Source organism: Schistocerca nitens, chromosome 2 (assembly GCF_023898315.1).
Source record: "Schistocerca nitens isolate TAMUIC-IGC-003100 chromosome 2, iqSchNite1.1, whole genome shotgun sequence".
Classification (NCBI taxonomy): domain Eukaryota; kingdom Metazoa; phylum Arthropoda; class Insecta; order Orthoptera; family Acrididae; genus Schistocerca; species Schistocerca nitens.
This window is the reverse complement of record NC_064615.1, coordinates 563,895,752-563,910,595: the sequence shown is the minus strand read 5'-3', so window position 1 is coordinate 563,910,595 and position 14,844 is coordinate 563,895,752. Positions and strand designations below refer to the sequence as shown.

Sequence of the window (14,844 nt, the reverse complement as noted above, 5' to 3'; positions counted from 1 at the left end):
TCTTCTTATATTTGCGGTCCTTGCCAATTTGTGCATTGAAGTCACCAAGCAAAATTTTCACATCCTCTGTTGGAATTTTTGACATTTCTGTTTCGAGTTCTTCCCAAAATCTTTCCGTTTTTTCGGGCTCTTTTTTGTTGTCCCCATTTGTTGGTGCATGTACATTGATGAAAGTGTAGTTTTTGTTTGCATGTTTAATTCTCATTGTCATAAGACGATTGTTGATGGGTTTTACATCCTTTACTGAATCTAGAACTTTTTTGTCCACAATAAAGGCCATGCCAAATAGTGCTGCTCCTTTACAAATTGTCTTGTTCGTTCCACTTTTGAAAATTCTGTAATTATTATAGTCTACTGTTTCTGAGTCCCTGAAGCGTGTTTCTTGTACGGCGAGGATTTGGATTTTCTGTTTAGTTAATTCTTATTATTAATTCTTATTATTATTATATAATATATAATTATTATATAATAATATAATAATATATATAATAATATATATAATATATAATAATATATATAATATATAATTATTATATAATAATAATTATTATAAAATAATAATAATAATAATTATTATTATTATTATTTAAGAAATGAGTTTCGGTTAGAAAACAAGGGCGTCAGTGCAGCAGTGCAGATGACCTTGACTCAGACCACCCAAAGTGAAATTCTGAGGAAACATTTCAGACGCCATCAAAATCAGGACGATTGTTAGATAAGCAGATGAGCTGTCGCCTTACATTTCAACTGTGATCTCGAGAAAGCCATACACGAATAGCACAAAGACCTGCCTAATAGAAGAGTAAAAATGGGGACACAATGGACAGCATGAGCTTTGACTTGACAACTCTAGCCTAGCTTTCACGGATGATGTTGCGATCTTCCTCGAATGCCTAGGCACATCCACTAAACAAATCAATGAACACAAAACTCAAGCGGCCAAGTCGGGCTTCCGGATATCCTTCGAGAAAACAAATTTTATAACACCAAGTCGTCGCCTTGAGAGCCAGATGTTGATCACAAAAAAATCAGGCGGGCTGAAACGTTGAAGCAGGAAAGTAGACAAGAATGAGAACGCAGTCTTCAGATGAAGGATGTGGCATAACAGCTGACTAGTGCTGTTTGCAACACACAATCCACGTATTTAAGCCAGGCTCAGTCATTATTGTGAAGTCATTCGACCAGACGCAGGACCATGTGTCACGTTCAGTAGGAACTGTTGGAACTAGAAGAAGACATAGGCCCCATAAGAGAGAGTGGTTAGTTAAGAAGATGCCACAGCAACGAACTGTACTTTCACGTGGAAAAAGTGCAGATACCACGCGAAAAAGGAAGATTGCTTTCTATGGAAACTTAAAACGAATGGGTATGAATAGACTGACCATGCAGATTTGTACCCATTTCCTGTGTAAAAAAACAACAAAGTGGGCTTGGTTCCGTGGGAGCTTCAGGAAGTGCGAAACACAAACGAGGATATCAGGAACGTGATTTTACCATAAAGCAACTTAGATCACGTCAGCATTTCCGGGAAAAGCCGAAGTTGGAAACTGGCGTGATAGATCTGAGGAAATAAAAGAGACTCACAGAAAACGAACTGGGAGAACCGTGTGCGAGTTAAAGCTAAAAGACTGACAACGCTGAAATAACGGCAGAAACGAAACAAGACGAATAATTTAAGAGCTATTTGAGCTCGAATCCTGCGAAATATTAATTGGCTTACTAGAGAGACAGATGGTTTGAGAATAAGATATGAGACTGAATTACAAACACCTACCAACGAACATTATTGTAGACACATGTATTAACTCGTAGAAAACGCATTTAATGGCATACACTGGGGTGACAACATTCATGGGATACCTCCTAATATCGTTTCGGACCTCCTTTTCCCCGGTGTAGTGCAGCAACTCGACATGGCATGGACTCAACGTGTCGTTAGAAGTCCCGGCAGAAATATTGAGCCATGCTGCCTCTGCAGCAGTCCATAATTGTGAAACTGTTGCCAGTGCGAGGATTTTATGCACGATCTCACCTCTGGATTATGTCCTATAAATGTTCTATGGGAGTCATGTCGAGCGAAATGGGTGGCCAATCATTCACTGTCATCCATTGTCCAGTACGTTTTTTAATCCAATCGCAAATACCTGTGCTCCAGTGGCGCAGTATCATTCATAAAAATTCCATTGTTGAAAAGCTGCAAATGGTCTCCAAGTAACCTAACATAAACATTTTCGGTGTATGATGGTTGAGTTGGACCATAGGATCTTGTCCATTCCATGTAAACACAGCCAACACTATTATGGAGCCACCACCAACCTGCACAGTGCCTTGTTGACAACTTGGGTCCATGGCTTCGTATGGCCTGCACCACACCCGAGCCCTAATATCAGCCCTTACCAACTGAAATCGGGAGTCATCTACCCAGGGCACGATTTTCCAGTTGTCTAGTGTGCAAGAGATAGGGTCACGAACCCAGAAGACGCGCTGCAGGCGATGTGCTGCGAGCAAAGGCACTCATGTCGGTCGTCTGCTGCCACAGTCCATTAACGCCAGATTTCGCCACACTCTTCTAACGGATACGTTCGTCGTACATCCCACATTGATTTCTGCAGTTATTTCACGTAGTGTTTCTTGTCTGTTAGCAGTGATAACTCTATGCGAACGCAGGTGCTCTCGGTCGTTAACTGGAGGCCTTTGGCCACTGTTGTCCGTGGTGAGAGGTAATATTTGAAATTTGGTATTCTCGGCACACTCTTGACACTGTGGATCTCGGAATGTTGAATTTCCTAACGATTTCCTAAATGGAATGTCCCATGCATCTAGCTCCAACTACCATTCCACGTTCAAAGTGCTTTTCACGTGAATCACCTCAGTACAAATGACAGCTCCGCCAATTCACTATCTCCTGTATGTGTGCATGTTGCTATCCCTTGACTTTTGTGCTCTCAGTGTATGCCAGGAGGCCTAAGAGAATAATTACTGACCGGTGGACAAGGGTGAAATGGCTGGATAATACGTGCTGACAACAACAAAATGTAAATTCGAGGATGCATGAAAAAGGTACACAAGTTGTAACTGGAGGAGGCGACACAGTATTTAAGGCACTGAACCTCTGTCTTGGAGACAACCTGAGTTAGGTTACCTGCGGTTTCGGTAAGTAATACATTGATAATGCCAGGATGATTGCTTGGATTCGACCACTGCCGTAGTCCAAATGCCCTTCGTCCCTTGGTGTCATGCTTAACTTTGAGGCTGTCTTCCTTTAACAGAACGTATGGAGAGATGCTAAGGTCCAGAAAGGTCTGACGTGGCAAACAAGAAATTAAGTCTGCACCATGGATACCCTCTTTTATGGAATTACTAAAGAAGCTTTTATCAAAATTCTGATTACTGGATCAGGCGGCCACGAGCTCGACAATTCATAAAATTCAGAGGAAGGGTACACTAATTCCTTAGCCGAATATCAGTACTTGAGCTTCAGCTAGAAGAGCGGGTACACGTATCTGGGCAGACAATATTGCTACAGTTTGGAGAAGATCCGGATAAATACTGTCACCTCTGGTTCCATAACAAAAACTGACAAGAAAAGCGAAGAAAGACACGTATTAATCCAGAACAAAACTGTACCAGGCAAAATGATGAAAAGGTTCGCAGGAGAGCTTCTGTAAAGTTTCGAAGGTAGGATACGAGGTACTGGCGGAATTGAAGCTGTGAGGACGGGGCGTGAGTCGTGCTTGGATAGCTCAGTCGGTAGAGCACTTGCCCACGAATGGCAAAGGTCCCGAGTTCGAGTCTCGGTCCGGTACACAGTTTTGGTCTGCCAGGAAGTTTCATGATGAAACGTACTTATCACAGAGTGTTTTGCACAAAGCTAAAAAGTCATACCTTAAAAATATCACTGTATTACTTGGAAGTGAATTATCTTACTTCGTTTAAACAATTTATCTTAATAAAAATTTACTTTTTTAAAAATGTATATTAGGCTAATGCTGTAACACTTCTCCAACATGGCTCACAGACGTGTTGCGGGGAGTGAATATTAGAAAAATCACCAATCTGTCTCCAGCTGTGGAGTTTGGATACTGGTGATAAGGGCAGTTTTGGACAAGTTATACAATTTTGGTGGTGAAATGATAAAAGTTGCGAATTTCTTTTGAGACGACTGAAAATCGTAGCAACAAACCTTACTTGCTTGTGTTATGTCTTGAAGACTAGTTCGTTGCCCCTCTCCACGCAAGTTTATCCTGTGCAAGCCTCTTCATCTCTGCGTAACTACAGCAGCCTACATTTATTCCGCTCTGCTCCCTGTAGTGAAACCAACGACTCCGTGTACAATTTTTACTTTTTACCCCTTCCCACCAGACACACACACACACACACACACACACGCACACACACACACACTCTTCTCTTTTCTAAACTGACGATACCTTGATGCCTCAGGATGTGCTCTATCAACCGATTACTAAAAAGTCAAGTTGTGTAATACATTTTTCTCCTAAATTCGAATCTTCAACATTTTTCTGCAGAACCACATTTTAAAAGCATCTATACTCCTCTTGTCTGAACTGTTTATCGTCCACGTTGATCATTAGAACATTTGAAAAGATTCTATTCGTTCTTGTTTAAACTGTCCATGGTCCACTTCCGTATAAAGCTACGCTGTAACTTACCAGTCCTAAATTAATTGTTGACGTTGAAGGCATATGGGTATATTGAAGTAACATAAGAATAAACACGTATTTTCTATGAAAGTAGTCACTTTATCCATAAATGGCACGCTATAAAAAAGAAATAATTACAAAAAACTGTAAACATTTACAGAAATCATAGCTACACGCTGCTGATGTGTAAAGCAAAGCACTGAAGTCCGTTACTGTAGCGTCATAACACATTGTACAAAGCGTCTAACAAAAATACATTTCTCAGTCATTAAGACAGTAGTGAGGTGAGACCCGTAGCTACGTAGGACGCCAGACCGCGAGCGGCGGTGCGCACCGGTAGTAGAGTTCGCACAGTCACGACGAGGCGTACTCGTTGTACACGAGCTCGAGTATCTTCATGCGCAGGAGCAGCTTCCGCGAGTAGTTCATGTTCCTCATGTAGGGCAGCAGCGACTTGAAAAAGAGCAGCTCGTCGCTGTCCACGTCCTGGATCTCGCGCTCGGTGAGCGAGAGCGCCTTGGTCTCGGCCGAGGCGTCGGCGCACGCGTCGCTCTCGAGGTGGTGCCGGCGGCGCGAGGAGCGCTTGTGCGGCGGCAGCATGAACGAGACGGGCGCGTGCGCGATCGTGTCGCTGAACGAGGTGCTCTCCGACAGGTCGGGGAAGTGCGGCAGCGCGGGGAACTCCGTCTTGATGTGGCGCCGCTTCGCCTCGCTCTTGAGCGTCTCTTCGTCCGCGTCGTACTGCGAGCTGTCCACCGTCGCCTGCTTACTGTCCTCGCAGAACAGCTGCTGCTCCAGACTGCGCGGCCGGTACTTGCTGCCGATGGTCCGCTTGGTGAAGCTCATCAGGTGGAAGAAGGGCCAGTTAGACGTCGCCTCCGTCGCCGAGCCCTCGCCGCCCGTGTGCGACACCTTAGCGAGCTCGCACCGGTAGTAGTCCTTCAGGCTCTTCCATCTCTTCTTCACCGCCGTGCCTGCAAACAGAACACACACTTAATGGCACATTCCGTAGACGTTTAAAAACGAAACAAACATAAGCACTCTGTCCAACTCAAGTTGTACACCGAATGAAATGCAAAGTGTTAACCTTGAACGAACGCAACCATACATACTCCAGTATTTCCAGGCTTGAGGGAATTGATAATTCAGATTTAATTGTATGCAAGCTTATTATAATAAAGATAAACGCCATTTTCACAGTCGCCTTAGATTGTTTGCAGACGATGCTGTCATTTTAATCGTCTAGTAAAGTCATCGGAAGATCAAAACAAATTGCAAAACGATTTAGAAAAGATATCTGTATTGTGCGAAAATTGGCAATTGGCCCTAAATAATAAAAAGTGTGAGAGGTCATCCACATGAGTGCTGAAAGAAATCAACTATACTTCGGTTGTACGAAGAATGCTGAAGGTTAGATGGGTAGATCACATAACTAATGAAGAGGTATTGAATAGAATTGGAGAGAAGAGAAATTTGTGGCACAACTTGACTAGAAGATGGGATAGGTTGGTAGGGCATATTCTGAGGCATCAAGGGATCACCAATTTGGTATTGGAGGGCAGCGTGGGGGGGGGGGGTTAGAAATCGTAGAGGGAGACCAAGAGATGGATACACTAAACAGATTCAGAAGGATGTAGGTTGCAGTAGGTACTGGGAGATGAAGAAGCTTGCACAGGATAGAGTAGCATGGAGAGCTACATCAAACCAGTCTCTGGACTGAAGACCACACGATAAATCAGTCAAATATAAAGGCCCTAAAATCATCTAAATACCTAGGAATGATAATTACAAATAACTTAAACTGAAAAGAATACACAGGAAATGTTGTGAGAAGGCCGAACCAAAGACTGCGATTTATTGGCTTGGTTCAAATGGCTCTGGCCACTACGGGACCTAACTTCTGAGGTCACCAGTCCCCAAGAACGTAGAACTACTTAAATCTAAGTAACCTAAGGACATCACACACATCCATGGCCGAGGCAGGATTCGAACCTGCTACCGTAGGGGTCGCGCGGTTCCAGACTGTAGCGCCTAGAACCGTTCGGCCACCCCGGCCAGCTGCGCTTTATTAGCAGGAGACTTAGAAGATTCAACAGACCTACTAAAGAAACTGCCTACGCTACCATTGTCCGTCGTAGTGTGAAGGTGGTTCGATGAACCCTCTGCCTGTCACTTACGTGTGATTAGTGGAGTAACCATGTAGATGTAGACCTAGATGAAGAATGATGTAAGTACGGGTAATGAGTGTTTCTATCGTTACTGGTACACTTCACGCGGAGACCGCAGAGCAGCGTGCCCGGAGGACGTGCACATGCAACTTACCACCACCTTTCGAATTTTGAGAAAGGTTGAACCATTGGCATGGGGGAACTTGGAGCTTCATACCAACACACTGCACGGACTGTTGGCTATAGCGCAATGACAGCAGAACGAGATGGAATCAGGACAACACTGCGGCAAGAGCAGTGCGCTCAGGACCTTCCAGAAGGACTGCACCACAAGAAATCGTAGGATTGTTCTGCTGGCTCTGGCGATCATCACTAGGATGGATTTGGCAGTTGTTGAAGGGAGACTAAATGTTCGTCAGAATGGAACAAGAATGGTGAACCCTGTTGATCAAACGTAAAATTATAAAAAAATTTAAAAAAATTTCTACTATTTTCAATATATTGTCTCAAACATATTCAAAATTAAAAATTATTTTTAGTAAAAAGTAATGACAAGTTTCGATAGCTTAACTACCATCTTCAGATCTGAGAATAGACAAACCAAAAGAAAAATTGCCGTAAGTAACAATTAAGTAAAAATGCTTATTTTAAAAATTGACAGGGAATTAACATACCACATGTAATATTATAAATGCACTAACAATGTACAACGCCGTTGCATCGTCCATAAAATTCTTATTTTATATCTTATTTTACATTTCATTAGCTGCTTACGAACGTTTTCTCCTATTCTGACAATGTCAGATATGTTCAGTAAACCCTGTTGTCATACTCTTCGGGATCGCGTTACTAAATGGTATATTTCAGCAGGATAATGCAAACTGCGTTGCCACTATAAACGCCTTGAGCATTGTATAGATCCTTAACTGGCCAGCCCGTACCCTGTATCTGGTGCTCACAGAGCATGTCTCGGATGCGATGGGAAAAAGTATTGTTTCATACCAGCTTCTAGCCAGCAATCTTCATTCACAGACACAGCCTGTGTTTCAGACAAGACAAGAAGTTCCTCAAGGTGATTTTTGAAGGCTGTTTTCTTGCATGCACAACGAATACAAGAGCGTATCCATGCCCGTGGGGTCACATCTCGTACTGATGGTGATGGACATCACTTCTAGATGAAGTGAATGTTTAATCATTTACTACCCATCACATCATGAACAATTTTACAAACTTCGATAAATATCTCACTTGTGGTTCATGTTGTAACACTTTCCATTTTTGTCTGTACTGTATTCATTAAAGATTCAATGAAGGAAGTAAAGGATTATTTCTATCTTGGAGTTGTTTGTTTAAGTCAGGATAGTCGGACGGGGATTAGAGCTGCCGTCTTCCCAAATGAGATCGGCGTCTCACCTCTGTGCCATCTCGCTCGATTACAAGAAATGAGTCAGGGGCTTAATGAAATTATTACAGACCCATATCACTGACCTTAGTTTGCAGTAGGATTCTGGGGCATATACTGTATTCGAACATTATAAATCACCTAGAAGAAAATGACTTATTGATACATAACCAACACGGATTCAGAAAATATCGTTCTTGTGCAACACAGCTAGCTCTTTATTCCCATGGAGTAATGAGTGCTGTCTACAAGGGATCTCAGATCGATTCCATATTCCTAGATTTCCAGAAGGCTTTTGATACCGTTCCTCACAAGCGACTATTAATCAAATTGTGTGCATATAGAGTATCGTCTCAGTTGTGTGACTGGATTCGTGATCTCCTCTCAGAGAGGTCACAGTTCGTAGTGATGAACAGTAAATCATCGAGTAGAACAGAAGTGATATCTGGCGTTCCGCAAGGTAGTGTCATAGGCCCTCTGCTGTTCCCGATTTATATAAATGATCTAGGTGACAATCTGAGCAGCCCCCTTAGATTGTTTGCAGATGACGCTGTAATGTACCGTCTAGGAAAATCATCAGACGATCAATTCCAATTACAAAATAATCTAGAGAGAATTTCTGTATGGTGCGAAAAGTGGAAATTAGTACTAAACAAAGAAAAGTGCGAGATCATCCATATGGGTACTAAAAGAAATCCGATAAATTTTGGGGATACGATAAATCGCACAAATCTAAGGGCTGTCAATTCGACTAAATACCTTAGAATTACAATTACGAGCAACTTAAAATTGGAAAGACCACATAGATAATATTGTGGGGAAGGCGAAACAAAGACTGCGCTTTGTTGGCAGAACACTTAGAAGATGCGACAAACCCACTAAAGAGACAGCCTACATTACACTTGTCCGTGCTCTGCTGGAATATTGCTGCGCGGTATGGGATCCTTACCAGGTAGGATTGACGGAGGACATCGAAAAAGTGCAAAGAAGGGCAGCTCGTTTCGTGTTATCGCGCAATAGGGGTGAGGGTGTCACTGATACGATACGCGATTTGTGGTGGCAGTCACTGAAACAAAGGCGGTTTTCTTTGCGGCGAGATATATTTACGAAATTTTAATCAACAACGTTCTCTTCCGAATGTATAAATATTTTGTTGACACACACCTACGTAGTGAGAAATGATCACCATAACAAAATAAGAGAAATCAGAGCTCGAAAGGAAAGATTTAGGTGTTCCTTTTTCCCACGCACCATTCGAGAGTGGAATGGTAGAGAAGTAGTACGAAAATGGTTCGATGAACCCTCTGCCAGGCACTTAAGTGTGAATTGCAGAGTAACCATGTAGATGTAGATGAAATTGAACGTATAATGACGGTTTGCGGATCAGGTTGAAATGCTGTATGACTGACTGTAAAACTTGGACAACAAACTCTTGAAGAGGTGGACGAATGTTGCTATGGCGGAAGTATTTCAGAATAAAAACAATCTTCGTTGCGAAATTATTTAACATCAATAACGCGTTTCACCATTTTGTGGCAGCATCAGATTGTCTATAAAAACAAGAAACCAATCAATCAGAAATGAACAGAGGAAGGCGCATGGTCCTATCTTGTACAAATGGTCAGGAAAATGAACTAAAGCTAATAGAAACTTACGTAAAACTGGCTGGTTATTTAGCTCATCTGTCATAAGGCCATATAAAATGGAAAATGAAAGCAAGAATAACTTCGCAACAAATACTGTTTTTATTCTGAAAAAATATAAACCCTGAGACCAGAAGAAAAGTAAAAAAACTGTTTTAGGAGAGCATCTCTGTATGGATGCAAAAAAGGGGCGATGAGGAAGATGGAAACCATTAAAAGTCTTGTTATAGGAGATTTTTGACGATCGGATGGTTGATCGAGTAAGGAATGCAGAAGTCCTGTAACGATTCGACGAGGAACATTGTATAATAAAGAACTTAGTGAAACGAAGAGATAAATTGGTTGGGCAGATATGCGACGTGAGTTGTTGCTGAATGTCGAAGGGATAGTGGATGTGGCAGGCCTGGATACGAATACATATGGCAGAGCATCGATAATCGATGCAACTGGTAGGCCGAAACGAAGAGAGTAGCTGACAGGTAGCAAGAGTTGCTGAGATGAATCAAATCAACCTTAGTGTTGACTACAGAAACAACTGCAGTCTCGAAGTAACGGGAATGTCCTTAATTTTTATAAACACTTCTAAGATATCGAAATAATATCTTCATTAAATGTCACAGAATGCCAAGAGGCGAACTATTTCTCTACTCAGTTAACTTATGGAATCTTTATTTCTGTTTTTGCGGCGTTCAACATATTTTTAAAAGAGGAGTGTAATGAAACAAGGTCCGTAAGAGTTTATGCAAAAATATCCTACTAAAAAGGCAAAAAAAAGGAGCTAAATCGTCTAGTGACACTTTCAGTATCACCACGTTGGGAGGCAGTTTATATGGTGCACAATTTGTTAGCTCATGTTGAGAAATTAATCATGTAATGCACTTCGTTAGGCGCATTTTGAGAAGCTACGTGGTCATAAAATCTTACCGAAATTGAGAAGCTAAATTACGTTAGTTACTAACTGTAAACAGTGCACTTAAGTGAAATACCTGCAATTATTATGTCTCGACCTAGGCTCACACAAATAGTATCATGACCGATTTCGACTTCTTAGCATGTCATCATCAGATGATCCGTTACTAGGAAACTGAATTGCATATCAAACTAACTTTTATTCACACCTAAACGCATTTGAACGTGTTACACAGTAAGTCGTCAGCTGAACAGGCTAGGAGAGATGCTCCAGGGTGAACATATCAGCGCTCTGATTGTTATAACGGAAGGTTGCAGTTAGCTACGGCACAGTATGAAGTTTACAAGTCTTAAACCGCACTGGGCGCTTTTTGAGCTCATTGACAATTTGTTGTTTGCATTGCACTCTCAGGGTGATTACGTCTCACCTTTTGCTTTGTGACATCAGCTACATTAAGAGTTATGACCTGAAGATGGTTGTTCGACAACTGAAACTGTTTATCTAACTGCTTCTTTATGTTGTCATCAAGGAAAATAAATTATACTGAATTTTTTGACTGGAAGGTTGAACAATACTCTAAAAAATTAAAAGGTGGGCTGTAACCAGTAAAAGCCAGTTGTTATTCTGCTGTGCACGTTTACTAAATCAGGTGAGGCTTTGATAATAATCAGCTGACATCCATTCCTATATGCCGAAGGTGGAGCTGGCTGCAGTCAGTACATTCACACATTCACTTTATTACCACAATGTCGACGTCGCTCAATTTTTCTCCGCACTTTCTGATGCACACTTACGAGACGAACGCCACACTCTTGATGACTATAGTAGAGTGGGCGCAGTGGGCAAACGGTAAATTGTGCCGTACCATCGCATATAAGGGTAAAATACCACTACTAAAAGTTTGCAGACGACGTAGCACCTCCGGCTGTCAGTAAAGAAGACTTGGACCAATCAATTGAATGCACAAACAAGGCTAATATGACGATACTGGACTGCGTCAATCTAACGCGGAAACTGCGGAAGGTAGTACTGAAAGTACAGAGAGAATTCTGTCTAGGAAGCAAAATTACATACATTTGGTGAAGGAAATACTATATCAGATGTAGAATGGTTCAGGGACAGAAAGGTATCATCAGCGAAATTGTTCTCTGTAATAAAGTATTAACATGGAACTGGAGAGATGTTTCTAAAAATATACATCTGGGACACAGCACTGAGCGGATGTGGAACGCCAGCCATGGCAAAACAAGAGTAGAAACTAAATGTGATGCTAAAGAATTCTGTCAGAAATTACGTGGGGCAGATACAGTATGAAATGAAGCGGTATTAGAAACACTGAAGGAGATAAGTATGTCTACGGAACATATTTATCGAATGAAGAGATGTAAGTGGGAAATCTGTTGCGGAATCCGGCAATAGTTATATCCGTATCTACATAGTTCTATTCAGTTCACATTTAAAATGTCTTGGTTCATCGAATCACCTAGCTATTTCTCTGCCGCCCCACTCTTTAACAGAGCGCGGTAAAAATAAATACTTAAATCTTTCCGTGCGACCTCTGATTTTCTTTATTTTATTACGATGATTACATGTTACTATGTAGGCAGACATCAACAACATATTTTCGCATTCGAGGGAGAAAGTTGGTGGCTAAAATTTAGTTTAAAGATCTCGCCGCAAAGAAAAACGCCTGTTTTGATGACCAACCCAACTCGCGCATCATATCCGTGGCATTTTCTCACCCATTTCGCGATAACAGAAGAAGAGCTGTCCTCCTTTGAGCTTCTTCGACGTCCTGCGTCAGCGAGCTATAAAGAGCTGTAGCAGAGAAAAACTGTAACGACGGAGGAAATGGAAGGTCAGATCAAACCAGTGGAATTATCGAGAAATTTTAATGACCACGCTGGTTAGAAGCTGTTCGCCTACCCTGGAGTACCAATGTGAATTTTTATCTCTTGGCACGCATGGTGCTCATGCTCCCTTACTCTCCGCGTAGACTGCGTCCTTTACGACTTTTACATTTAACTCATAGTATAGCATTTCCCGACTTCAAAAGTCGATGTGTTGCTATTGCTTTGCAAGAAGCATTTGACTGAAAATTAAAATTACTAAGCGATCCTCTAACGTTTCCGTCAAGCTAATGACTACACGTTCGAAGGAGTTACATTACGAGTGATTATTTCTCGTTACATTCAGAATTTAATTTCTCCTCCGAAGTTGAGACTTTCGGTCTCACTTTCCGCGAAATACATCCTCGAGAAAAATGGTTTCTTTTCACAACAGTCGGCGCCGGAAGTTTCGTCCCTACAGCGCGACCGGGAGCTGCCAGCTGGTGTCTGCTTTTCCAGAAGAAGCAGAGGCGTGCCAAGTTCTGGGGAACCGGTCGCCACCTCAGCGACGAAGTGACCTGCACACGCGCCGCGCTGCCGACACACACACACACACACACACACACACGCACACGCTGACGTCTGAAGCACGATTCCCCTTTCGCAGCTAGACTGGCTGTCGTTAGCAGATCTCGCTGATGAGAAACATACTGAATAAGTCTATGTCATCGATGCTGTTTCACTTTCTCCGAATGGGGTAACGGAAAAACTTGTGAAAAACACGTGTGAAATTTATCCACCAGTAGCTTGCGAAAACTAGACGATGAGACCTGAGAGTCAAATTACAATTTGGGTAATAAGAGTCCAAAACAAAGACGAACATTCTCATTTGTCGACACTGAAGTATTCGCTGATGTCGTAACCACGGTAGCTGGTCAGCGCTTCAGATTCAGAGTGCTAGGAGAAGAGATCTGAAATTCAGCATCGTCGCTGGCAGTGGATGGGAGCTGCTACCATCACAGATGCGTCGTTGGAAGACTGCTAGCTCCTTGAACTGGTCTCTATAATACAAAGTGACAAGCCAATGTGATTTTGGAAACGTGACATGTTAAATATTAGCAGTACAAATGGTTCAAATGGCTCTGAGCACTATGGGACTTAACATCTGAGGTCATCAGTCCCCTAGAACTTAGAACTACTTAAACCTAACTAACCTAAGGACATCACACACATCCATGCCCGAGGCAGGATTCGAACCTGCGACCGTAGCGGTCGCGCGGTTCCGGACTGAAGTGCCTAGAACCGCTCGGCCACACTGGCCGGCTATTAGCAGTACACCTGGAAGTTAATCAACAGCGCTGATGTTGCTTAGCAATAATATTGGGAGAAGGTAGTGTAACTATTTGTTTCTATTAAAAAAGATCGTGATTTCTTTCCATAATCTACACATCATACTGTGGTTTCCAGTACATTCGTATCGTGATCTACAGAGTTATGAAACCCAAAACAAACTTCGTGAGTACATGTTAACTTCGTGAGCGCTAGGACAGTGCTGGCTGTGCTGATAGTAGTATTAGTAGTTTTGCTCATTTTTTAAAATGAGTTATGAAGAGAGAAAAATCGGAACGCATTCGTATGTAAACGGAGAAGAGTCACAAATTGGAACCCGCATTAGTATGTAAACGGAAAAAAGCGTACAATTACAGGTCAGTAACTCAGCTGGGCAAGGAAAGGGTGGCCATGGCCTTATTGCAGGAACTATATGCACGAGTTCTTTAGAAAAACATAGGATGGCCAGAAGAAATTATGAAATCCACTCTTTTCGTGCGAATAAATCTGTTTTCCCACTGCGCGACCTGGTACGTGTATGAAACGGATATCTCCTAGAAATGAAGCTCACAAAAGTCCATTGTAACTTTTCAATAGCTCTCTGAGTGAAAAAAATTAATTCAAAAGAATACCTAGTGTTTACTATGGCATAATAACCTGCCCAAATCGGGGCACGTGACTATAGGGGTCCGACATAATGCAGTGCTCGTCTACTTTTACGCACTCTTCCCGTTGAATCAAAGTTAGACAGCTGTTACTCTAATGCTACGTCTTGGGATAACAAGAACGAGTTAAGAGCAGAAGACAAGTCGTATCACGCATTAACAGAGTTCAATGGTTTGAGAAACTGTATTTGTTTAATTTGCCCCACTAGACCATGTTTTATACAATTCCTCTGT

At 42.1% G+C, this 14,844-nt stretch overlaps 2 protein-coding genes across 2 annotated transcripts in view; both read right to left on the bottom strand.

Annotated features, from left to right (window-relative positions):
• The window catches only part of LOC126235159 (forkhead box protein J1.2-like), a 243,762-nt gene that overhangs the window by 125,389 nt on the left and 103,529 nt on the right, over window positions 1-14,844 (bottom strand). The window lies entirely within an intron of this gene.
• Window positions 4,745-14,844, bottom strand: part of LOC126235158 (uncharacterized) — a 54,419-nt gene continuing 44,319 nt past the window's right edge. The window contains exon 4 of the mRNA XM_049943891.1: window positions 4,745-5,638. Within this exon, the coding sequence (XP_049799848.1) occupies window positions 5,019-5,638 (620 nt within the window). The 3' untranslated portion in view covers window positions 4,745-5,018. The remainder of the gene's footprint in view (window positions 5,639-14,844) is intronic.